The sequence below is a fragment of the Passer montanus genome, unplaced genomic scaffold (assembly GCF_014805655.1).
Source record: "Passer montanus isolate IOZ18808 unplaced genomic scaffold, ASM1480565v1 scaffold9, whole genome shotgun sequence".
NCBI classification, from domain to species: Eukaryota; Metazoa; Chordata; class Aves; order Passeriformes; family Passeridae; genus Passer; species Passer montanus.
In genome coordinates this window covers 12,590,546-12,614,947 of record NW_024374367.1, presented here as the reverse complement: position 1 = coordinate 12,614,947, position 24,402 = coordinate 12,590,546, and the positions used below count along the sequence as shown (strand labels likewise).

The 24,402-nt window shown below is 48.7% G+C and overlaps 1 protein-coding gene across 5 annotated transcripts in view; it reads left to right on the top strand.

The window, feature by feature from the left end:
- The window catches only part of FRMD4B (FERM domain containing 4B), a 132,975-nt gene that overhangs the window by 29,689 nt on the left and 78,884 nt on the right, over positions 1–24,402 (top strand). The window contains exon 1 of one of the 5 annotated variants that reach the window (XM_039695380.1): positions 23,163–23,613. The exons of the other annotated variants lie outside the window; for them this stretch is intronic. Coding sequence (XP_039551314.1) covers positions 23,452–23,613 — 162 coding nt within the window. The 5' untranslated portion in view covers positions 23,163–23,451. Of the gene's footprint in view, positions 1–23,162; positions 23,614–24,402 lie in introns of those variants that run through there. 5 annotated transcript variants of the gene reach the window in all.

Genomic DNA, 24,402 nt, shown 5'->3' with positions numbered 1-24,402 from the left:
CTCATCTCCCTCATGCTGCTGCAGTCCTCCCACCTCTCCCTTTGTGCTCCCTCCTTGTTGCTTTAATCCTTTAGGAGAAGGAAAGAATTATGTCATAATTGGATAAGAACTGGGGAGTGCTGGAGTGGCTTTCTGTACCTGACTGCCTCCCTAGCTGGCTTTGCTCAGAGGTTCCAGTGCTCTGCTGCATCTCTTGGGCTTTGCTGTCCCCTTGTCCCCTGCCTGAGGCAGCTTTAGGTGGCTGTGTCCCAGCCAGGATGGGCTGTGAGCAGGGGTGGTGCCTGCTCTGCCCTTCCTGGAGAGGGAATGGGTGAATAGGGAGAGCCCTGGTTTTCATCTTCCCCATCTGTTTCTGCATCTTCAGGGATCAGACAAGTCTTGTGCAAGAGGGGAAGGGGCTCACCCCTTCATGGGCTGGGCAGGACCTGGCTGTGCTCCAGTCCTGCCTCTGCTCCCTGGGTCTGACCTCAGAGTCACTGAGGCTGGAAAAGCCCTCCAGGACCATTGCCTCCCACCTTTGTCCCAGAACTGCCAGCCCCACCACTGAACCACATCCCTAAGCACCACACCTACGTGTTTTCTGAACACTTCCAGGGATGAGCACTCCACCAGTTTCTTGGATTTTCCCTCTGCCTGCTGCCCACGAGCCCAGCCTGGGCTCAGCCTCTGCAGGAGGGAGCCCTCAGCAAAGCCTGCAAAGCTCCCTGAGGCTGGTGCACAGCTCAGACCTCTCTGTCCGTGTCACCTCGGCTCTGTGGAGCCTGTCCCAGGCAGGAGTGATGCTCTCCCTGGCTGTCACTGACCCTGGCTGGGTAGAGCAGTCCCAGTCCACTCCAGTGTGTGCAGCAGGTACAGTGACTGCTGCAAACCAGAACCTGAGCGTGCTGCATAAACAGCTCTGCAGCTCCTAGAAATGCTTTCTACTTCCCCATCCCTCCTCTCTTTGCTCTCTTCTATCATGTAAAAAAATACATCTTGCAAGAGAAGATGCTGGCAGGATGAAGCAGACTCAGAACAGGTTTCATTCAGCAGGAAGGAATTTCAGTTTTAAGCCTGCTTCTGTGGGAACTTTGGTGCCTCAGAGATGAGGCTCTTTGCTGGCCTGATTGGGGTTGAAGAGCTTGTCTTGTGCATGCTCTCCTGTCAGCTCCTGAGCTCAGTGGCAACCTGGGATGCTGCTGTCTTGAGAACAGGCTCCCAAAGAGCTGGGTTTTGGAAGAGGCCCCTCAGCAGGGAGCTAAATGTTAATACAGGGGATTAAAGACCGCTTGGAAGGTGAAAGTCTGGCAGTGTTGAAGTGCTAAATCACTGCTCAAGGCATGCTGGTTTCACCAGTTCAGGCTGAGACCATTAATTAACTTGTTCTGTGAGTGTGCCCATCTCATTTAAGCAGCTTTCTATTATTTGGGAGAAGTACAGAAGGGGAGAAAGTACTAGGAAATACATTGATATTTCTTCATCTTTTGAAAAGCAGCTGGAAGCTCCAGTTCCTGCTGAGAGCAGAGTGGGGTGAATTCCCACTCCCAAGATAATGTAGTCTGGGATTTGGAGGGACCAGCTGACCCAAGGCAATGCACTTAGCCCTTGGCACAAACTCTCTCTCTTCCCAGACAGCAGGAGCCAAGGCTGCTGCTGCTCCATTACATGCTAATAGTCTGAGAAATAAAATACAATTATTAGTTGAATTGTTAAATGGACCTAGAATCTGAATCAAAAATTGCTTTCCAACAGCAACTGGAGCATACAGTAACAAAACAAAACTGAAACAAAAAGAGGCAAAAGAAGGATTACTGCAGGCTTTATTTTTTGACATGCTTAAGGACAGTGCCATGGACTGTTTGGGAGAGGGGATGCAGCTCTGGATGAGGCTGGGTTGGAGCTGTGCTCCAAGCTCTGGAACTGGCTTTTTGTGTGCAGTCAGGTCTGTGCTTCACTTCCTTTGTAATAAAGGAGTGGAGTCTGTGCGAAGATGGCAAAATCTATCAAGTTTAATGTGGTCTTTTGCATTGAAGCAGTGAATCACTGTGTTCAGCCCAATGCATGTCAAGTCCAGCATTCCAGCACTGCCATCCTGGAGCAGAATGGATTCTGTTCTTCTGAATCTGGCTGTTGAGTGCTTCAAAACACACAGCAAGTCCTGGGGGTGCATTGGGAGCTCTTGTGGGCAGAGCTCCCCTCTCCCAGGGGATGACAGGAAGATGGGATGGGATGGAAGCAGGTCCAACATGGAAAAAACCTGAGACTTTGCTAGATGCTGGTAGCTTTGCTGCAAATTGTGATGTGGGTGATGTCCTTTTGTCTCTTAGTGAAGGTGGTAGGACACAGGGAGCAGCCAGCCTCTACTTGTTCCCCTGCAACAAGATTCTGTCGGGAGACAACTGCCCCCAGTCTCTTCCAAAAGAAAACAGGCCAGGAGTGCTGAAGCTTGCCTGCAGAGCTGCAGGTCAGCATGGAATCTGCTCTTCCCGGAATGGAATGCACGGTGGGGTGTGGAGAGAGAGGATGTTTGGTTGTGAGGGTTTTGTTTATGCCAGAAGCTTGGCTGGGTGAAGGCAGATGGAAGTAATTTCAAGGGACAGGAGCCAGCTGACAGTTGCATCTTGATTCTGAACAACTGTGGGCCAGCCAGTCCTTGGAGGAAGCTTTTACCCTAACCCCTGTCATTTAGTGGTTGTTCTGTGCCCTAAGAATGAGGTTTTATGCTCCCTTACTGTCTGCCCATGGTGTTTTTAGATGCTGCTGAAGCTCCAGCCCTTCCTGGTAATCACAGAATGAGAGATCGCAGATGATGGGGAATGATGATTTCCATGATGTTTGCAGCTCTTAAAGGCCCTTTGCTTTTGATTTCTTTTCTTAAATCTTAAAGTCCAGGCTCCTGGAGTGTTGACATTGCAATAGCTGCTCTCCCTTTGGTCAGTTTGTGAGTCTCAGGGCAGCTGAGGAGATCCTGGAAACAGGAACCTCAGAAGGGAGATGGAAAGAAGCCCAGATGATGATAACTGTATAATGCATTTCTCACTGCTTTATGCTGTCTTATCCCAGACAAAGCTTTATCTTTCATCCCATAATTATGTGATTCCCTGTAGGCAGCTTAAAGTGAGCTTTGGAAAGGTCGATAATTTTATCTATTAGATGCCTCCTATGATCTCTAAGTGCAGACATGGGTACTTGAAGGAAGGTTTCGAGGGCAAATTCCAGTAGTTTCAGTGAACTTCACTACAAGACTCAATTGCTTTGAGCCTGTTTAGCAGGATTGTCCACATTTTCGTTTGTGATATGGTTGAGTAATTCACTGCTGGAGGGGGTTGCTTCCTCTACCACCTTCCCTTTCAGCTTAAGCTTTGAGTGCATTCCTCCAAGATCCTCTTCTTTTATGATGCCTGTCCCGGAAAATGAGCAGAACCAACAGCTGTCATTTTTTGATATTTTAAACTTAAAAAGCATTTAAAACATATCTGATTTTTTTTTTTTTTTTTTGCTTGTCATCTTCTAGGTTGTATTACGTGTAATGGTTCATACTAAAGGAAAATAAACTTTCCTAGGTGGTGAAGGGAATAGATGTTTTTGCAGGCTGAATTCAGCTGCAGCTGTGTAGGACAACACTTGCAAAGAGTGGCTCAGCAGTGTGATTAGGGTGCAGAGATCACCCAGACCAGTGATTACAGAAGCCACATCCATTCATTCCTCAGTGCTGCCTGAGCCCACTGCCCATGCTGGTACGTGGCCTTTCCCTAAGGAAAGGGAAAAAGTGCAAACTAGTGAGCTGCAGGCTAAAGCAAACAGATAAGAGGCTTTGAAAACAGATGGGAATTTCATTTTGAATGAAATCCTGGAAGGGGAGTGGAAGGCACTGGGGGCTCTCATGCAAGGGGGATGACTCACTGCTGTTGTCAGCAAGGATGACATCCTCTTGTAGGATTAGTGATTGTGGCCCCAGAACATCATTTATCAGAACCCAAACTGGAGACAGAAGTCTCTAACCTGAGACCCCTTAGCACAGGGTCATTTCTCCAGCAGGGTCCCCCTGGCTCTTGCTCCAAGTCTGTGGCAGGAGGGATCCTCAGTGCTGCAAAGGGTCCTGCAGGCTTGTCAGAGCTGGAGACTCGCCAGCCCTGCTCCTTGGAAAATCACAGGCACTAGGAACCCTGTGGGATTGCATCAGGGATGCATTTGGCTGGTGCAGAGATGAAGTGAAATTGTTGGATTTGTGTTTGGAAGGGAGAGTGCCTCTAATCCTGGAGTGCCTGCTGCTGTGGGAGCCTGGGTGTGGTGCCAGCTGAACCTCTGCGCTCCTCTCAGAATGTTTTCCTTCCTTTTGCCCCAGTAACTGTGAGTTTGGCTGTGGCACCCTACAGACTGGCCCATCTCTGGGCACATATGGATGTGTGCTGGAGAGGGACCCCACTCCATCTTTCCACAATCCTGCTCCTGGGCAGGACCCAGCTTTGTCTGATGGGCTTTTAGGAGCAGCTTCTCTTGCTGAGTCTTTGCTAGATCTAATCTTGAGTATAGCTTTTATTTAACTACAACAGATGCTAACCAATACTTTGGTTAGAGTGCTTCTAGATGCAAAAATATCAGAAAATTTATTTTAAAAATGCCCCTGCCCAAACCCCAAAAGAAATCACCAAACTGCTACCTCTGGAGGTGTCACAGACCAAAAGAAATGAAGAGTTGTCAGCTTCACCATTGCTGCACAGGTGCTGGGTTAGGAGGCATCACCTGGAGGATGTGACACCCCCTGGCACACAGAGCAGAGTCACAGCTCTGCAGGAACAGGGGTTCTTCCTCTCCTGGGGTAATACGGCACTGGCTGTGTGTCAAAAGAGCCTCTTGAGGAATTGTGCTCAGCAGCTCGAGCCAAGCCCCTCGTTGCCTTGTGGGGCACTGCAGATTAGTGCTGGTGCAAGATTGGGCTCTCACCACAATCTCAGCTGTTTCATTAAAGCAACGTGGGACAAAATGGGGAGAATTAGTTAAAAATAACAACTCTCAGAAGTACAGCATGTCTTTTTATTAGGCTTGTCCTCACTTTCTCTGCTGCTCTGATAAGAAGGATGTTCTCCCTGGGGGATGGAGGGAATAAATTGGGATGAAATTCATTTGTTGGGGCATTGTCTGTTAATTAATTTTGAACACTAATCCTGTCCCCATACACTGTTTCTTTTTCTCCTGGTTTTAGAATGTAGAATACAGTTCTGTTCAAGGAGAGGATGGGCAGCTTGTGCTGTGTTACAGGAGGGGGGACCTGGTGTTGTCCCCAGGGCTGGGGGAGGTTTTCCCTAGCCCTGTGCTGAACCTCACTTTTGGGAAGGTGGCAGCTTTCCCAGGAGCCCACCCAGAACATGGAGAACTTAAAATTCACCTCAGAGGATGCCCTGAGCCTGAGCTGCAGCCTCTCCTGGTGTGGGTCCCCAGGGCAGGGAAGGGGCTGATCCTGTGTATCCCAGTGGAGCTGGCTCTGCTGGGAACCTGAGCCTGAGCTGCAGCCTCTCCTGGTGTGGGTCCCCAGGGCAGGGTGAAGGGGCTGATCCTGTGGATCCCAGTGGAGCTGGCTCTGCTGGGAGGGAATTTGCCTCCACAAGGAGCCCCCTGTCAGCCCCAGCAGTGCCTGTGCTCCTGCACTGGGCAGGAAAGCACTGCCAGAAAAAGATTTTAGTTGATGAAAAAGAAAAATATATATAATCTTTTTTTCCTATACATTTCTCTTTTTAGAATAAACCAAAAGAATATTTGAGCCTCTGGACAATATGAGCTGGTTTCCTTTTTGTACCCAGACTTCTGATGGGAAGGCATTCTGGTTTTAAGTGGTCTCTTTAATCTGATGGGAAGTTTGCCATTCAGATGGGGAATATGTGGACTCTCTTTAATCTTTTTTGATTAAGTGATATTATTTTTTTCCTATTCTTTTTAGTCCTTTCCCTGGCTCAGCAGTTACTCCTGGCTGCCCCTGCATCCTGCTCATTTAGCTTTGCCTAGTCTTTCAAAATCAATATGTGCTGCTAAATTACTGGAGTTGGAGAATAAAATAAAAATAAATCCAATATGAGGTTTTGGCATGTAAGTATGGCTTATAAAGTCCTAGGATGGTCTTTAATACAAGCCATCTTGCTTTCTCATTTCTGGTGTATACATAAGTGGCCATAAGTGAAAATCCCTGTTCAAGGAAAGGAGTAATAAGATTCAGCAATGCTGGAACAGGGCTAATTCTTCATTCTGTCCAAGTTTCTAAGCTGCTGCAGGTGTCTCAGGCAGTGACTTCATGTGCTGTCCTGCAGATTCTTTCCCACAGTGGCTCACTTTCTAGTAACAGAGTGAAGGGTGACCTCTGTCCTGTCATCTTGCTAGGAGTTCAGGTGGATTAAGAGACAGACTGGAAAAAATGTGTATGAAACCAATTCCAGCTTGCCAATGTGCTCTTAGAATACACAGAGCAGGAAAGCATTAATTACGTGGTGGCTATGGGCAAGACTGATCTCTCACAGGGGAATTCTTGGATATGGTTTGTTTCACTCCTTAAAGCAAGGAGATCCTGCTTTAATTTGGGATCTGGGTATGGAATTGGGACTATGATGGCCTTGGAGAGCTGAGAGCAATTTACAAGGAGGAAAATTGTCCTCTTCTTAAAAAACAACGGTCTTTTTGGCAATGTATTTTAAATTATGTTCCTTTCTAGTCAGAGACCAATTTTCTTCTAACAGAGATCAATTTGTGCAGACTTTTATCTATAATAAAATTTATAATAAAATGAATTTTTTTGGTTAAAGCGTGGAGCAGAACTGACTGAAGGGCAGTCCCTGCTAGGATGGGGCCATCCATGGGGCTGTGCTGGGTTCAAGCCCCTCCAGAACCCTCTGCTGGCACTGGAGGGGCTGACCCAGCCTGGAAAGGCTCCAGGAAGTTTTGGCTCTGATTGCTGGTCCCTCACATAAATAATAACACACCATCAGGAAAGGGTCCCCTGGGAATATTTGATCTGTTTAGCTATTGTTCTAAGCACTTCAGTCCCAGTGGAGGTTATTAAATCCTGGTGAGAACTTCCACTGTCTACCTAAATCCCTATTCCCATGATATTTCCTAATAGGATGAGGTATTGTTGCCATGCAAAGGCAATTACACCATGGTGAGCATTTACTGTAAATACCTAAAATGCAGAGCAGGTCTCCCAGCACTGGGGTTTGGTGTCACTGTTTCTGGCATGAAGGAATTTAGCTGGTGAGGTCCTGGGTATTCCCATGGGAAAGGGGAACTTTCCTGTGCTGCTGTTGGTTCATTGACTGGTATATGAAACAAAATTAGGACCTGGACTTTTTTTTCTGGCATGAAGGAATTTAGGTGGTGAGGTCCTGGGTATTCCCATGGGAAAGGGGAACTTTCCTGTGCTGCAGTTGGTTCATTGATTTATATTTGTCTGGTATATAAAACAAAATTAGGACCTGCAGCAGCCCCCGGCTGCGCCCGCCCTGCTGGAGGCACTGGGAGCACTGGGAGCACTGGGAGCCGGCTGCGTCCCCGTAATCGGCTTTGCTGATTAACCTTGTCACCCCGCAAAGGCTGGGAATAAAGTTGTGGAGTTTTTTGGGGGTTTTTGGGGTGGTTTTTTTTTTGTAGTTTTTTTTTGTTTGTTTGTTGTTTGGGGTTTTTTTTTTGGGGGGGGGGGGTGTATGTGAATTGCTGTCATTCTTTATGAATTGCTGTTTTACCCCTCTGTAGGTAGCCAAATAACTCTGCCTCTTTCTCCTGGGGTTGTGGAGACAAATTTAGAGGTTCTGCTGAAAAACCTGCATTGTTCAGTAAATATTAGCACTTTCATGGGGAAAACCATCAAAAGCTGGGTTTAATATTGGAGCTGGTGAGGGGATTTGAGCAGCCAGGGTGCTGGGAGCAAGGGATACCTGTCTGAGCCACACCAGAGGCGCAGAGCAGCGTTAATAAAGTGTTTTATTTCTCCCTTCTGGAATCGCTCAGTGCCGTTTGTGCTGAGCTCTCCGAGCTGCCGAGGTTTGGTGCTGGCTGCCCTCTAGTGAGGCACTGCCCGGCGCGAATAAATGAATAAACAAATGCAGGAATCCCTGCCCGGCCATTCCCGCTCTCCATCCCCAAGGTTTTGGTCAGTGGGATCCCTTGAACCTCAGCCTGGAGCTGCTCCGCCTTCCTCAATGAGAGGGGAAAATTCAGGGGGAAATTCGCCTTTCCTCAAGAGCATCACCACTTGGAGGTGGGAAGGTGTCTGTGGGGATGTGGTATCCCTGTTCCTCTCGGTGTGCTGCCATCCCTCTGAGCCACACCACTGGGAAAGGCTTTGCTTCGTGTCCATAGGGCTGAAATACTCCAAGGTGGGCTTTTTAATCCTGCATTTCCCTGGCTGCTCGTACATTGTAGTAATGGTGATGTGGGGAGGGTTGAAACCCAGCTGCAGGGCCTGCCACCACCATCACTGTGATCACTGGGATTGAAAATGCAGTTTTTGAGATGAGTTGGCAACCCTGGAGTCCTTGGGGGCAGTGTGGGCAGCTCCCCATGGCTTGAGTTTTATGTCTGATGGCCCCAAAACTGTGAGCCATGCATGCTGCAGCTGCCAAGGAGAAAAGCCAGGGAGAGCAGCAGATTTTGGCAGCGTTGGATGTTTTTAATGCTGGAGCTGCCCTAAGAGCAGGTGTGTGGATGCAGGAGGGGAGCCCAGCAGAATTCACCCAGGAGGGGAATTGGACAGATTCCTTGCATAAGGGCAGGCTTGAAACAGCCACCAGTGCCCTGGGCCATGGAAAGACCGGTCCTGCAAAAGTGCTGCTGCTTTTTGGGGATACCCAAGGGCTGGAGGAGGGAGATTGGGAAAGCAGGGTTAGAAGAGCTTAGTCAGGATGTGTTTGTTTAAAGGATCTGCTTCAGCCTGACTCTTGTAATTTGGTAACAAGTGCGTTTCTGCTCCTTGGAAGCATTTCATTCATTAGCCTAATGGAGGGAAGGATTATGCAAAGATGAAATTAAAAGATGCTAGGCAAGGAGGGTTTGCATTGGACTGAACCAAGGCGTGCAGCAGGAGTGGCTGCTGGGCTGGGGGACACTGGAATGTCACCATGGAGCTGTGCTGTGGTTCAGTCTGTGCCAGGGTCTTGGCTGTGTCCCTGGTGTTTTCTGTAATCCCTGTCTGCAGTTACAGGCTGGGACATGGAGGTTGCTCTGTGTAACTGTGGGTAAAAATCTGGAAAAATGTTTCCATTTAGGATGCATGAGATTTTAGCAAGGGAAAATATTCTGCCTTGTGTGTCCCATAAGGACACTACAAAAATAGTGAAATAATGAAAAGGATGAAATCCATACTTGGTGCATAAAACTGAGGATGAGCAAAGGCTGGAGAACTGTGAGGAGAAATTGATTAGGTTTCTCCCAGCAGAGCAGTCCAGCCACAGACAGAAGTGCACTCATGCACAGATGATTTAAATCCTGAATGTCAGAATCTCCAATGGAGCATTCTGGGTGCTGTAGGCAAGGCAGTGGCTCCTTTGGAGGTGCTGATTTTACACACAGCTCTGGGATGCTCAGTGAAGCAGGTGAATCTCTCCCCAAACAGCAGCAGCCCCTAGAGGGCTGGGATGCAGCAAAGCACAGGCACTAACAGTGCTGCAGTGATGAAGAATGAGGTGGCCAATGTCTTCTCCCTCAGAAGTTATTTTATTGGGAGAAATGAAAAAAAAACCAAAACCATCGCAAGATCTGAGCTCGTTGAGGTTCTCTTGGGGAACTGAAGTGAGATTGTCTCTGGTGGCATTGAGGAGGAGTCCCACAGCCACAGGTGGGCCCCTGGCTCCTGTGCCAGGCTGGCTTGGCTTGGAATCAGCCTTTCCCTTGGCTCTGTGCTGGCTCAGAGCTGGTTGCTGTGTGTTGTGGTGCATCCCTTAGGCAACAAAGCAGCTACTGAAACCTGCAACCATGGGAGTTGAGATTTTAAGGTACAAGAAGAGTATAACAGGTTGTACTTCCAGATCAGCTGGACCTTTTTGAAGCACTGATGGATCCTCTCCTTTCCTTCCGTGGCAGATGAGGTCAGGTAGTTTGTAAAGTGATGCTGTTGTCTTGATTTGTTACAGCCTGTGACATTGATGGGGCTGAAGGGAAGAGAAGTGGAAACAAGAGTGGAAACAAGACTCCCCATTCCTGACTGAACAATAAAATTAGGGCTGTAGAAGAGGAGGTGCTTATATGTAAAACAACCTGGGGGGAGGAAGGGTTTGTTTTGCTACAATTTTGGCATCGAAATTCTACGTCTTGTTTTGCCCTTATTTCAGTCATCAGATAACCCAATTGAAAGTAATTAGGTGAAAGTCTTAAATCCTACGAAACCACCTGATTTTTTGGGTTTGTTCTTTTTTTTTCCCAAGCTGGGGCAGGAGCAAACACATGACTTGCACACCTCCCGTGCCGGGCTGGCCCTCAGCAGAGGCAGCAACAGGCTGAACCAGTTTGCTCATTGCTTTCGTCTGCTGACAGGCGCTCTCTTGTCCCGGCTGCCCTGGGAGGTGCTTGGCCCCTTCTCCCGGTGCTGCAGGAATTCCCCTGCCTGCAGCCACCCCTGGTGTGTGGCCAGCAGCCTTTGGCCAGCGACAGCCACCCGGGCGAGCTGCGCGCAGGAGCCGAGCCGAGGGCACTGAGCAGAGACCAGACCAGCACATCCAGACCAGATCCAGGAGGGTTTTATGGCGTGGGGCAGAGGGTGAGCAGTGCAAGCAGCTTTTCCTTCCAGGAGGTGCCTGTCTGCTGAGTCTCAGGTGAGAGGAACTCAGAGTGGGTGAGTTGATTGAACCTGGGAGATGGTTACCATTGTAGGAGTTGGGGGATGTCCCCGTGGTTGGTGGAGGTGCTCCTGGAGCTTGGGTCACAGGGGACAGAGCATGAAGGGTGTTCAGAGGGTTCTCCCAGGTTTATTTTTTGCATGGGTGTTGCTCATGGCAGACCTGCTCCTGGTGTGGTATCGAATATGCAGCCTGCTCCAAGGAGGGAAGAGAATGATGTGTTTGACTTCATCTTATCAGAAGGTTAATTAATTACTTTATTCTATATTATATTATACTATATTATATTTAAACTGAATTTGCTAAGCACTTAACTCTGCACATCATTTTGTGACTGTCAGCCCCGACACACACACACACTTGGCCTGATGGGCCAAGGAAACAAAACACCATCACTCTGGATAAACAATCTCCACGTTGCATTCTACCTTGGCACAACACAGGCACAGCAACTAAGATAAGAATTGTGGTTTTTTTTCTCTGATGTTCAGAGAATGTGAATCCCAGAAATATTCTTGGGAAGAATTGTGCCTTGCTTGTCTCTGTGAAGAGAAATGTGGTGACAGTGTGGCTCCTGGTGCTGGGCTGGCTGGGGGTCAGCTGGCCATTTGGACGTGGAGTTGACCGTGGGTGTTGAGGGGATGGAGGCTCGCAGCCCCAAAATGCTTGCTGCAGCCAGAGCTGCTCCACAGAGCTGAGCACAGAGCCCCACCAGCTGCTCTGCAGGGAGAACAGCAGAATTTGGGTCGAGTTGAAGTGGGGGCTTTGCTCTGTTTCCTGCCAGCCTGTCCAGCAGTAGCTGGAGGGAGCTGCAGGTGGGGCAGCCCTGGGAGGACTCTGCACCCCCAGCACTGGGGTTTGGCACCCCCTGAGCTCCCCCTGGGGACTGTCACCCTTGGGGTTGCTCTGTGCTGAGCTCCCTGGTGCTTTGAGATGTGTTTGAGATCTGGAACCATGACACACACGAGGCTGGGAGCTGCCTGCCTGACGTCTGAGGCTTTCACAAGTGCTTGTGCACAAGTCCCTTGAATTTCAATCTAAAGATGTGGAACTCTTGGCTGCTTTTCTTCTACTTAATCATAGTGGAAAATTTGCAGCAGCCCCCGGAATATTTAGAAGAGAAATTGCTGATCTAAATGAGCTCTGGCACAAGGCACAAACAGCTGGAAAATGTGCCTTCCCCTGCAATATTTTAAGGACGTGTAGCATCATCAAGGGCTATTCACTGGAGCTGGCACTGTGAGCCTGTGCAGAAAATAAACGTTCTGTCCCCACCTTTCAGCAGGTTGTGTCCCAAGCAGGCAGTGGGCAGGTGACAGATCCCTTTCTCTTGTGACAGATGCTCTGCCCAGCAGCTCAGCTCTGCCTTGGAAGGGCTGTGGGAGTAAATCCCTGCAGTGGAAGCTGGCAGCAAGCATATTGGGAAACAGATGGTGCTGTGCTACAATTTTACCTGCTGTAAGGCCAGTGCATCACTTGGCAATACAGAAACAGGAGTTGCAGTCCCGTGGCTGCTGTGTTCTTGGTGGGGGAGGCATTATTTGATTTTACATTCAGCAGCAGGGGAAGGGGGGAAGGAAGTTCAATGTAACTCTTTTTATGTTTTAACTCCCTGAGGATTTGAAAATTATCACCTGCTAGATTTGTCTTTGAACCCCAGAGTTTATTTTCCCCTCCTGTGTGAATTCTAGCTGTGAGTTAGCTGTGTGCTGAAGGAGGTTGTGCAGAAGGGACAGATGTCCCCATGCCTTTTGTGGTACAATTCTTCCCATTAATGTGAATGAGAACAGCAGACTTCAAAAAAAAAAAAAAAGTCAGTTTGATCCTCTGACCTCCGAAAGGGCCTAATATGAGCACCCCAGCTCTGCTTCCAAGCATCCTCTTCCTGCTCCAAATGGCTTCCTTTTGCCCTGGCTAAGGTCTCATGTCCTCTCCAAGGAGGAAGGGGAAAATACATTATAATTCTGCAGTCTTGGCAAGTGAGGAATCACACCCATGAAAACAAATACCCGCTAATTAGGACCATGAAAAGCTGATGGAATCACAGCTCTGATAATGGCAAGGGCAAGTTTGCAAGTCTGCTTTACATCCCAAGGGGCAGGGAGAGGGAAGCAATGGGATTTCTTCTTTTAGGAAGCCATTTTAGCCCCTCTTATCTATCCATTTAAAAATTTCTCTGCCAACAGTGCTACTCAGTCCTCAGTCTGCATTGTTTCCATTGGAAGTGAGGGGGGAGCTGAAGTTATTGCCTGGGATAGTTGTTAACAAATGCAGAATTCTCATTTGTGCCCATTATAGCAGGAATAACTTTTAAAGTGTATGAATGTTCTCAGATTGACCCCCATTGGGGAGTTCATGCTCTTGCAGGATGGCCAGAAGAGAGATTAGGAAACTGTGGGGAGCCTGGCTGGGCTAAAGCCCCACTCTGAACATGTCTGCTCTGCTTCCCTTTTTGCCAAGGTGATGAGGGAAAAGCTAAAAGGACTTAAAAACCAGAAGAAAACACTGGATCCAAACTATATTGAGTTTTAACAGCCTGTTTTATCAAGCCTTTGGCAAAATGGGGGAATGGGCTTTACCATTGCCTCTCCCCTTCTGTTGTCCCCATTTAGCTGCAAAATGAGAGACTGGGCTGAGCAGCACCCCTGCCTCTGCACCCTTGTCCTCACCCTCCACACGTGCTGGACAAGGGGTTGCACAGTTTTTCCTGTGGATCTGGCCATGTCAGCAGCTGTGGGGACAGAAGTGCTGGCAAGGGGGGAGTGCTGTGCCCCTGTGTCTGGCTGTGAGAAGGGGGTGAGGTGTGGGTGAGCTCACCTGGCAGGGACAGGGCTCCGTGCCCAGCTCCTCTCCCTGTTTCCCACAGGGGCGAGGTCCTGCTGACCTCAACAAGCTGATTCAGCCCCCCTGGCCATGCCAGCTGTCCCTCTGCCTTTCCCTCCCTCTTCCTCTCTCATTGTGTGTGTTTCTGACATTTCCCCACGTCACTGCTCCCACCCTGCAGAGTCTGATAGCGCTGCTGGCGTCAGGCCCTTCCCTTGGGGATTTCTTCAGAAAAAAAGGAGGGAAAATTGGATCAGGAGTTGTGGCTTTCGAAGGAGGCTTGCTCAGCTTGAACGTTAAATGTGTTACTAAGCTTGACCTGTCTTGGTGAGAAGAACTTGGAATTTCTGGAGTATTAGTGCAGATTTCTCGTCCAGCTCCTGGACAAGAGGGTGGCAGCTGGGGCAGGACTGAGCTGTGTGGTGGCTCCAGAAGGAGCCTTGTGAAGCACAGAAGCAGAGGTCAGGATTTTGGTGCAGATCTTGTGGGCCACAGCTACGCCAGCAATGCATTCATGACCTGTGTGAGTTACTGGGGCTGTGTAGGAAAAAAAAAATATATATATAAGTGTATTTAATATAATTTGGGTGGCTTGAATAGCTAATGACTGCAGAATGGCTGCTGGGGCTGAGAACAGAGCAGCAGTGGCAGGAGGAGCTGCAGGAGGTGAGGAGTGGGTGTGTTGTTGGGGGGCAGCTCCTGGAGCTCCCCAGGCATGCCCGGCCTCCCCGTGAGCCTATTGAGGCAGCTGGAGGCTTTCCCCTGGTCTCCATGGGCTTTGGATGCAGCCCATGGCATGCTGCTTGTTTGTTTTGGATGCCTTGTGAGGGTGAAAACATCCTTTCAATGGTTGCTCTTTCTCCTGCTGCTTTGGATCAGCTGCTCCTTGCACCCCCCAGCCACGGAGTGACCCCTCTTTGGGGAAATGCCATCAGCTGCTCAGCTTGTTTCCTTCTCCACAGCCACAGAGTGACCCCTCTTTGGGGAAATGCCATCAGCTGCTCAGCCTGTTTCCTTCTCCACAGCCACAGAGTGTCCCCTCTTTGGGGAAATGCCATCAGCTGCTCAGCTTGTTTCCTTCTCCACAGCCAAATTCAGCCACACTGAAGCTAGGCTCACCTTTGACAGATGTTTTATACCAGAGCTCATCTGGTCTAACAAGACATCCCAACCTGTCTCCTTTCAAATTTTATATGGTTGTTGCCCATTTATTTGTCCAGAGCTGGCAAATGAGCACTTTAGAGGTAGTTTGTTAATAAAATGAAGCACTAATTGTTGTAGCAACAGATGAGACGTTGTGAAATGTTGTTTTTGTGTTTCCTCGCTCTGGAAGTGCAATTGCAACAGATCTGTGCTCACAGAAAACATCACTCCATAGCACCAAAAGTGCTGACAATTTATTATATGGATTTACAGTACCAATTAATTTTTGCCTCTTCTATTAACAAGTGCTCTCTCTTTCCACTGCTTGGTGATTCTCCCCTGGCTGGGAAAATGCACAGCTCTGCCTCAAAGGATCTGAACTGACCTCACCTCCAGCAGGTGCAGCAAGAGCTGTTGTCTTCAGGTTGTGCAGGATCAAATTCCAGATAAAAATGTGCACAGGACCATTCTCTTGAGCAGGCTGGAGTGGTGGGGCTGGGCCCTGGGGGAGGTGGAGTGGGTGCTGGTGGCCCTGGGAGAGCATCAGCTGCTCTGCTGTGCTCTGCCCTCATCCCTGCCAGCCAGCAGCCGTGGGGATGGGCTGCCTCAAATAAGGATTTTGATGGAATGCTGGTGCCAGTATTGGTGCTCTGCTGTGCCAGATGCTGAATGGCCACAGGAGTGAATTCTGCTCTGCTGGGTTTGGGGCCAGGAACTGGGGAGGGGGAGAAGAAACACAAAGCCATCCAAGATGTTGTCGTGGTTCATGTTTGATGGAGGGCAGTGATCTGAACTCTGTCATCTGCTGCATAGGGAAGGGCAAGTCCTTTCCTAGGTGCACCTTTCCTGGGCTAGGCATGACCCATAAAGTCTAATCAAGGGCAGAGCTTTGCTCTGAGTCATGATTTTTTTGGAGGCTACAGCATCCTGAGTTACTCATCCTAAGAGAATGAATGCACTGAGGATATAATTGTAAGAGTTAGATATAACTTATTCTCACTCTTTAAAAGATTTTTGTCAGGAAACTGTTAGGTTTGGGTTCTTATTTTTGTCTCTGTGTCCATATATATCATGAAAAGTGCTGAAACTTTACTATCTCATTTATGCTTCATCTTACAGAGCTGTAGATCTCTGCCCAGCATTTAGGTTATGTACTAATTCTGCCCCATTTGCCACAGATTAATGAGGCTATAAAATAATCATAAAGCTGGGGCAGCCCTGGTTTTCCACGCTCCTCACGTACTTCTATCTACTGCGAAATACTTCATCCAGAAGTAATTACCTGGCTTCTCCAAGCTCCCTTTAATACTCCTTGACGACTGAAAATGAAGGAGACGCTGCCCCGTGTTTGTCTGGGACATTAGCAGGGCAGTGGCAGCATCCCTGGTGGTGCCTGAGGGGAGCTGGGCAGGTGTGGCACTGTCGGGGAGCACGGTGTCCACCTGAGTGACCAGAGCTGGGGAGGAGACCCTCCTCCTGCTGCCAGGGACAAACCAGTGAGGCTGGATGTGTCACTTTGACCCTGCCATGTCTCTGATAAGACCCTGAAGCACTTCATGGCTCCAGTAAGGTGATGGGCAGAAGGAGTGTCCAGCCACAGAGGGATCTGGCTCTGCTCCAGCTGCTGGGAAGCTGCTGCAAGCAGGGCTGGGTGGGATGAGAAGGGACTGGACTGACTCACCTGAATAATGGGGCACAGGAGGTAGAAATTCTGTCAGCATGGTGTGTGAGTGCACAGAAGATGTTACAGTTTTGCCTCCAAAATTAGGATGCTGGAAGTGTTTTGTGCACTTTATTACTCCCCACTGCCAGTCTGGGGGAGGTAGAGGTACAAGACCACTGAGATTGGAGATGCAGAGGGTGTTTGTATCTATAATTTATTTTCATGGGGTGTGATAGCTGCTTGCCCTCTGCTCTGCAGGGTCTCAGTCCCTCTTTGGAGGCTGCAGTCCCCTCTCATTTCTGAGGGCTGGTATTGGGGCAGGAGGCACAGCACAGCCTGCATGGGAGTGACAGTGCCCTGCTACCAGGCTGGGACCTAGTTAGGAAGCAGTGAGGTGAAATCAGCACCTTCAGGTAGGTCAAATCAGCAGCTTGGAGAGAAATTGCTTTTCCTGCCTCAGCTTGCAAAGGCAGCCACAGTCTCCCCTCTGTGCTGTCACTTTCCCTGGATGCTTCCCAGAAGGACAGCTCTGAGCTGGGGCTTGGGGTGTCCTGCCTCTCCCAGGGGCTGGTGGGGCTGAATCATTTCCTGTCTCAGGGAGGCTCTGGGTGCAGCCCTCTCTCTTGGTGGTGCCAATCTCTGCAGCTCTGAGGCTGCTCCACGTTTCCACCCTGTGCCATTTGATCTCTCGTTTCCTCCAGATGTGACCTGGGAGCAGAACCAAGAGCAGGATGGTTTCCCATGTCACTGCTGGTGACTGTCCCCTCCTGAAGGAGCTTTCCTTGAGGAGGAAGCCCTTCCCACAAAGCAGAGAACAAGAGGGTGGCTCTCCAGGGTCCTGCCCCATCCTGGAGCAGGGAAGGCAGTGTCACATCCTGACCTGCTGTGCTGTGTCCCTGGGCAGCTCTCTGTGCCCAGAGTGGTGCTGGTGGCTGGGTGGGTGTCAGCCTTCCTGCTGGTCCCCATCCTGCTCTGCTGGCCACCACCACGCAGCTGAGAAAGGACATAAACCTGTATTTAGACAGCATTCACAGGCTCTGTTGTGTTGTGATAGAGACAAACCCTTTTTCAGCTGCAGATCAAACTCTTTTCTCTCATTTCCTCATCCTTCTTTCCTTACAAGCCTGGTGTTTCTCCCTACTAGGTATCTTTTTGTTACAAACTGACTTTGAGGCCGTAAAGTTCTCCTGCCTTAGAAATACACATTTATAAAAATTTAAATACAATTTGTGGGTAGGTGTATGCTAATAGTGACCTGCATTAGAAGTCCTGCTCCCTGCTGCCAGATGTCACGTAGCCTCCTTGAGCATCCCCACCTGATTGTGTGTTTGGGCACGTGAGGTTTCACTGGAGCTGTGCTAAATTACAGCCCTGCTGCACTGGCCACAGGGTGCTGGAGGAGCCAGGTTTGTGATCTGAAAACTGGGTGATGTTGTTCTGAGGGTGATAGCGTGGCAGTGCAAGATGATAAACCCTGACTCGTGAAACTGGAGCATCTGCTACTTGTTTTGAACCTGACCTGATTTTGTACTTCAGGGTATGGCAGGTATGAAATTTGCTGTTTGAGGAATCAGACAGCAGCTGCTTAATCATTTATAAAGTTAAAAGACTGTGGCACTTCATTTCTGATGTGAAGTGCTAATTAGTTTACTGTGGAATCCAGACTGCAGGAAATTTGTGTTTCTGGCAGTGTGGATGTTCATCTTTAAAAATGTGTTCATCACGGTGTTATGTTTATATTATTAGTGTAGAGCAATATAGTACAGCCCAGGCTCTGGGAGAGGAGGGAAAACAGCAGCACCTCATTTACAAATATGTAAGGCTGCTGTTAAATAAGCTTATTAGAGGCTGTGCCTCATCCAGAGAGGGGAGCATTAGGCATCAGCCTCCCTCTGGATCATTTTGGGTGTAGTTGAGGCTTTCAGCTACATCAGGCACTTGACACAGGTGCAGTTCAGTGGGCAAAATCTGGGAATTGAAATTGCTGGTGTAGAACCTGCTAAATAAATAGCTACACTGGATGCTGTTGTTAGCCTTAAAGGAGAATGGCCCTTTCATTCTTTCTGAATTGAATTTGATAATGTGAATGGCAGTAAATAAATCCTTGTGGAAGTGTAGACTTAATTTCTGAGAGGTCCCCAGATTTGTGCTATATGAAGGATTAAGTAGGTTAGTTAGAGGCACATTATGATTAATTCTTTTTGATAACCTCAAGAAATCAAATTGGCTTGCAAACACTTGTACCAGGAGTTGAATCTGGGGTTAGAAGCTCTCGATCAGGGCAGGTTGGATTACAGATTTATCCTCTGCACTGGTGCTGCTGCTTAAGCATCTTATGTACTGAGAGGTTAGAACGTCAAAGAGAGGGTGCCCAGTGTCTGCCTTTCACTTTATATTTAAGTTGGTAATTAAGGGCCAGAGTGTAGCAAAACCAATTTTTGAAAAGTCACTTCATCTTTATTTGGGGTTAATTGCATTAATGCTCACAGCTTGACAGGCTTGGTTCATGACAGGAATGTAAAAAATAAAGTTGTAGGGGATACAATGCCTTCAGCATTGTCTGAAAGTCCTAATTCCCAAGTAATCCTGTTGTTCATGCTTGTGAAACCGCCTACAAAACAGCACCTTTGAGCAGTTCTTAAGTTTATTTTTAAAGGCAGTGTGATTGTGTGCTGTTGGCTTCTAACTTGAGCAAAATGGGAAGATTTTCATGCAGACCTGCACAGAGATTTGTACAGAAAGGAGAAACACGTCTGGGTGAAGCAGGATGAAGTGGGACTGCAGCTGGTTCCTGGTGGGAATTCAGAGGACAAGGAGGTTTTTGGATTCTGGCACAGACCTCAGTGATGCTTCTGATTGCCCTGAGCCCGCTCAGGGCTTCAGGCTTGGAGCCCTTGGGGTGGAGGTAACAGCAGATGTCCATAGTGGTGTGTGCCATGAAACAGAATTGTCTCTTGTAACTTTGGGAGGGCTCTCTGTGGGTTGGTTTTATTTTGTGTTCCCTGATTTTTACTGCTCACTCTACATAATGTTACAAATATTGGCTGCAATCAGGGGTAATCAATATGAGTGCAGGTTATGGATTAGAGCATGTTTTAAAGCTCTGGTCAGGACAGACATCTGTGAGCTGCAGAATTAGACATTTTATGCATCTGCACAATAACTCACCTTTTTTGTGGAAAGTTCAGAGTCTGAAAATGATCAAAGCTTTAATTTCATTTGCTATCACCAGGGACTTTGTGTGTGTGTGTCCTTTCCTGTATGCCTAATCAAAAGTCCTATCTAGGAGCAATACTGTATTGTAGATTTAAAAGCAGATTGATGCTCTTGTCCTCTGGCCTCACAGGCAAATGAATTCTTTATTCATGTGAACTTCATATGAGCAACTTTGAAAAGAGGAGCAGCAATTCACCTAAGCCTGGTTCCATTAATTTTGGCATAGAAGATAACATCCAAGGAAGCCTGAGAATCCACTTGGGATCATCTTTTCCTATTATGTTGGTAGCAAACCTTTGTTCTTTTTATTACTCATTATTCTGGATCTGCAGTCAATAATGTGAGGAGAAGCATGAGTCTGCCACACATCAAGTTTTCTACTGCCTTTTAAAGTGACATTCTCCTTAGATCACTGTTGTGTAGGCTTATTCCTTATCAGCAGTGAGTGCTGTGTTGTTCATATGACTGCACATCAAACAGATCTGCAGTAGCTGTCTCTTGTGCTCCCCTGACAGTGGTACATATATCTACAAAGACATTTTCTGAGAGCTCTCTCCCCCTCCTTCTCCTCACAGAATAGAAATCTGGATGGTACAGCCTTTGGAAACCACCTGGGTATTTATCCTGCTGGCTTTCCCTTGCTGAATTTTGTTTTCTGTTCTGACTCTAAGGAGCCTGGGTATTATTTAGGTATTTCAAACTAACCCACATGCAGTCAGGCTCTTAGAGTGAAGTCAATAAAAGACTAAGACTGATGTGAATGGATAATTCATCAGCTGCATATAACTGCACCAAAAATATCCTAAATTGCATTTAGCTGCTCTTTGCACCACAAACTTCCTTTGCTGTTTTTATTTCTGTGTGTGTTTAACACTATCCAGGTTCAAGGGACAGTGCACTCCTGTACTTGGGTCAGCTGGGAAGGTGAGCTCCAGATGGGACTTAGTTCTTGTTCTGTCACCAAGGGATGAAAAAATGGGTGAAGTTTCTGTTCATGAGACTGGACTTGAAGTCCATGTGCCCTGAATCAGAGTGGAGAGAAGGTTCTTGCCTTGCTCCATCCTACCCGTGGAGCTGTAACTTCATTGTAGGAGCATAAAGCCTGTACAAGGTGATGGGAATATTGATGGGAAAAGCAGCCAGGAGTACTGAAGAGGGAAGGCCTGAGTACCTCTGGCTCTGCTTTCTGAGATGGAGCATCTGAGGCCACTACTGAGGATCACAGGAGTTTGTGAAGCCTAAAGAATAACTGTGCAGAAATGTAAATTCACTGTAAAGATACATGGATCGTAGAGCTATTGAAAAAAACCAAACATGCAAACAAACCCAAAAAAACCCAGCACAAATCTGCTGTGCTCTGTTAAAAGAGAAAATCATCATCCTTATTTTTCAATCCTGTTAGGCAATGGGGGAAAAAAGGCAAAACAAAAAGGCACTGAGGGCAGCAGGCACAGCACAAAACCACGTAAACTTTTCCTCGTGGGTTGGTTGGATTTTCCTGGCACAGGACAGTTGCCTGCACTGTTTCTTGAGCTACAAGGGTCCTTTTCTTTTCTTTTAGAAATGGCACTTGAAAACTGGATCTTTTTTTTTATCTCCAAAGGGTCCTTTTCTTTTCTTTTAGAAATGGATTTTTTTTTTATCTCCGTGTTTAAATTTGGATATGACTTGAACGGATGCCGCTGGAGATTTTCCTGGCTGATTCCTTTCCAAAGCAGTGTTTGTGAGGGAATGGCAATTCCCTGCTGCCCAGCCTGGCACTGGGGCTCGCTCAGGTTATTGGAATAACCCCATGGATATTTGTCACCACTCTCCCCCAGTGGAAGAGGGAAACCTTTTCTCTTCAGTACCTGTGGATTGCTGTCAAAGTCCTCCAAACACAGTGGTGGGCAGCACAGGAGGAGGAGGATTTTTTTGTGGCTACAGGCTCTAAGTAATTCCAGGGGATGATAAAACCCTTGCAGTGGGAATATGGATGCTGGATTTCAATGTAGAGCCCAAATCTTTGCTTGCTCTTGTTACAAGAAGCCATATCCTCCTCTGCTTGGTCTCACTTTGCAGCAGTTCTTACCCATTTGAAATGTGGTATTTGTTTTTCCAGTGTGAAAGCAAGGCTTGGAGTGACCAAACCCCCTGGCAACAGCACAGCCAAGGGATACCAGCACCAAGAGCACCAGGGCTGCTTTCACTCTGTCATGCATGAAAGGGAAGAGGGAGATCTTGGAGACACAGGTCCAAAGCCTGTCTCAAACAGGCAGGCAGGCATCTGTCTGCAGCATTACATCACCCAGCTGCCACAGCAGCGCTCACGGCGCGCGGCTCCTGCAGTTCAGAGCAGGTTGATGAATAAGGAATGAAGAATAAGAATTGTGAATGCTTCCACTCTGCTGTGAGCACACAGGTGTCTTCCTCCCTTGGGGACATTTGGGACAGGCAGGCAGTGCCCCTGGGGAAGCTTGGTGTGGTTTAGCTCGCCCACCCAGCCTGCGTGCAGGCTGTTCCTGCCCCTTTCCCTTCTCTGCACTGCACAAGAGTTTGCTCTTACAGGTCAGCCTTGCTGATGATTTTAGCCAAAAATCTGCTCCTTGAATAGTTTCTTCAGCAAGGTGCTGATGGTAACATGTTGGACTCCCTGCAGCTTCTGTCCCAAAAAGCTTAGAAAGTGTCCAATCCTCTGAGGGGGGGTTTTAAACAGATTAATCATACTTTGTCTTCCACCCTCCCTTAGCTTGTAATAGGGAAGAGTGCTCAAATGGAAGGTTCGGCTTGGGAGCTTTAACACTTTAAGCCCCAGAAGGGCAGGGTTCTGTTTAATTTTAAACTGGCTCAAGGCAAGGCTGGAGTCTCTTGTGGGTTATTATGGCAGTGTTTATTTGCTGCGGGCTGTTGTGAAGAGCTCGGCGACAATGCCCAGCTTTGTTTTTCTCGTGCAGCAAGTGTTGTGTTAATGGAGTTAGTTTAAGAGTAGGGTTTAATAATCACTTAAGCACGTTTTGGGTGTTTTACCCATATGATGCAACCACCAAGGGGGGAGTGTTGAACAGAGGGATGGCTCTGTGCTGTCAGAGCTGGAAGAGAAGTTAGTGCATCTGTTTTAGTGTGAGGCACTGGCACAAGTTGTGTTCGAAGCCACGTTGGATGGGGCTCTGAGTGACCTGGTCTAGTGCAAGGTGTCCCTGCCCATAGCAGGGGGTTTGGGACAATATGAACTTTAAGGTCTCTTCCAAGCGATTCTATTTCTGCAGGACTGATTCGCCACCGTCCCCTCCAGTCCCTCCCTGCTTTCCTCCACTTGCTGGTTCCCAGAATTGCCTTTTTCAAGTAGGATTTCTACTGTATAATTTGAGCACGGGCTCAGCCGCGAGAAAGCGATGACAGCTTTGTTCCCTGTATAGCGGATAATGAGGTGTTGGAGGCAGATAGCTCGGGATTCGTGTGTGCAGCGCCTGCCCAGCTCACTGAAGCTGAGCGCCTTCCTCCCCATCCGCAGCATCTCAGCGGGGCTGTTGTCAGGGCGCTTATGGCAAAAGGGTTAACATTTAATTAGAAAACATAGCGGTAGCTAGCGCAGCTTAACAGAGCTTTATATAAGCCGCTAAGGACAAGGCTGCTGTGTGAGCTGCTGGTAGGGCTGAGCTACTGCAGCCGCTGGCTGGGCGTCAGGAGCCGGGGCATGCCTGGGAACCTGCCCAGGAAGCGCCGTGAAAGAGGAGTTTGTTTCAAGGCTTGAGCGCGGCTCTGCGCAGCACAGCGGAGCCGGGCAGCCTCATGCCGGGCGCCTGAGCGAGGCAGGAGTTCGTGTGCCCGGCGGAGCGGATGGCTTCGGTGCTGATGTGCGGCGTGGAGGATCTGCTGCTGGGCGGCAGCCGCCTGCTCTGGACGGTGACGGTGGCAGCGCTGCGCCGGTGCTACGCGGCGCGGCTGCGGGCGTGCCGGCAGGCGCTGCGAGCCTGGTGTGGCCTCCGCGATGTCTACCAGGTAAAATAGAAAAAAAACCCCTTGCTCAGCGTCCCGGCTTTTCCTTGGAACGGCATCCCGGCACCTGCGCCGGTGCGCGTTCTCGCTCCGTGCCTGGGGTGGATGGATGGAGAGCATCGAGGGAAAGGTTCTGAGCTGGTCCCGGTATTGCTTTCCAAGTGCCGGCTCTGTGCCCTGATTCAGGGTTTGGGGGAGATGTTTTCTGTGCCAGATGTGTTCTGTCAGTCGATGCACAAGTGTTGTGGCAGCCGGCTGCTCGCCGTGTAGCCCACCCTGGGAGCCCCTCTGGCTGCTGTCACCATCCTTGCCCTCGGGGTTTCGGGGCAGAGCTCTAGGAGCTCCTCTGCTCCCATGGGAGAGACTGGCTTCGGCTTTTTCTGCTGTGTTTGTGTCACAGCTTGTAACGTGATAGTCCTGTGCATGGCAGAGGGATTGCTGCTTGGGTCCTGGAATGGCAGCGGGGGGCTCCCCTTAAACACAGCCCTGTACTTTCAGTCACTGTGGCATCCACTGGCAGTGAGGGTGGTGTCACTCTTTCTCCAGTCTGTTTTTGCTGGCAGTTATTTATTTCTGTGTGTCTGCATTTCTGTCTCACATGTGAACTTGTGCTGCTGCGTGCCTGCTCTCAGCCTCACCGTGTGTGTTTGCCACATCAGGGTGAATGCTTCAAAGCAGCTTCTCCCCTCTCCCTGGTGTGTTGCAATACAGAAATGGCACAGCTCGTAGCAAACAGCTCTCCAGAGCCACCAGGATGCAACTTCCATGGGAAAGTCCTGCTAAGAGGACATC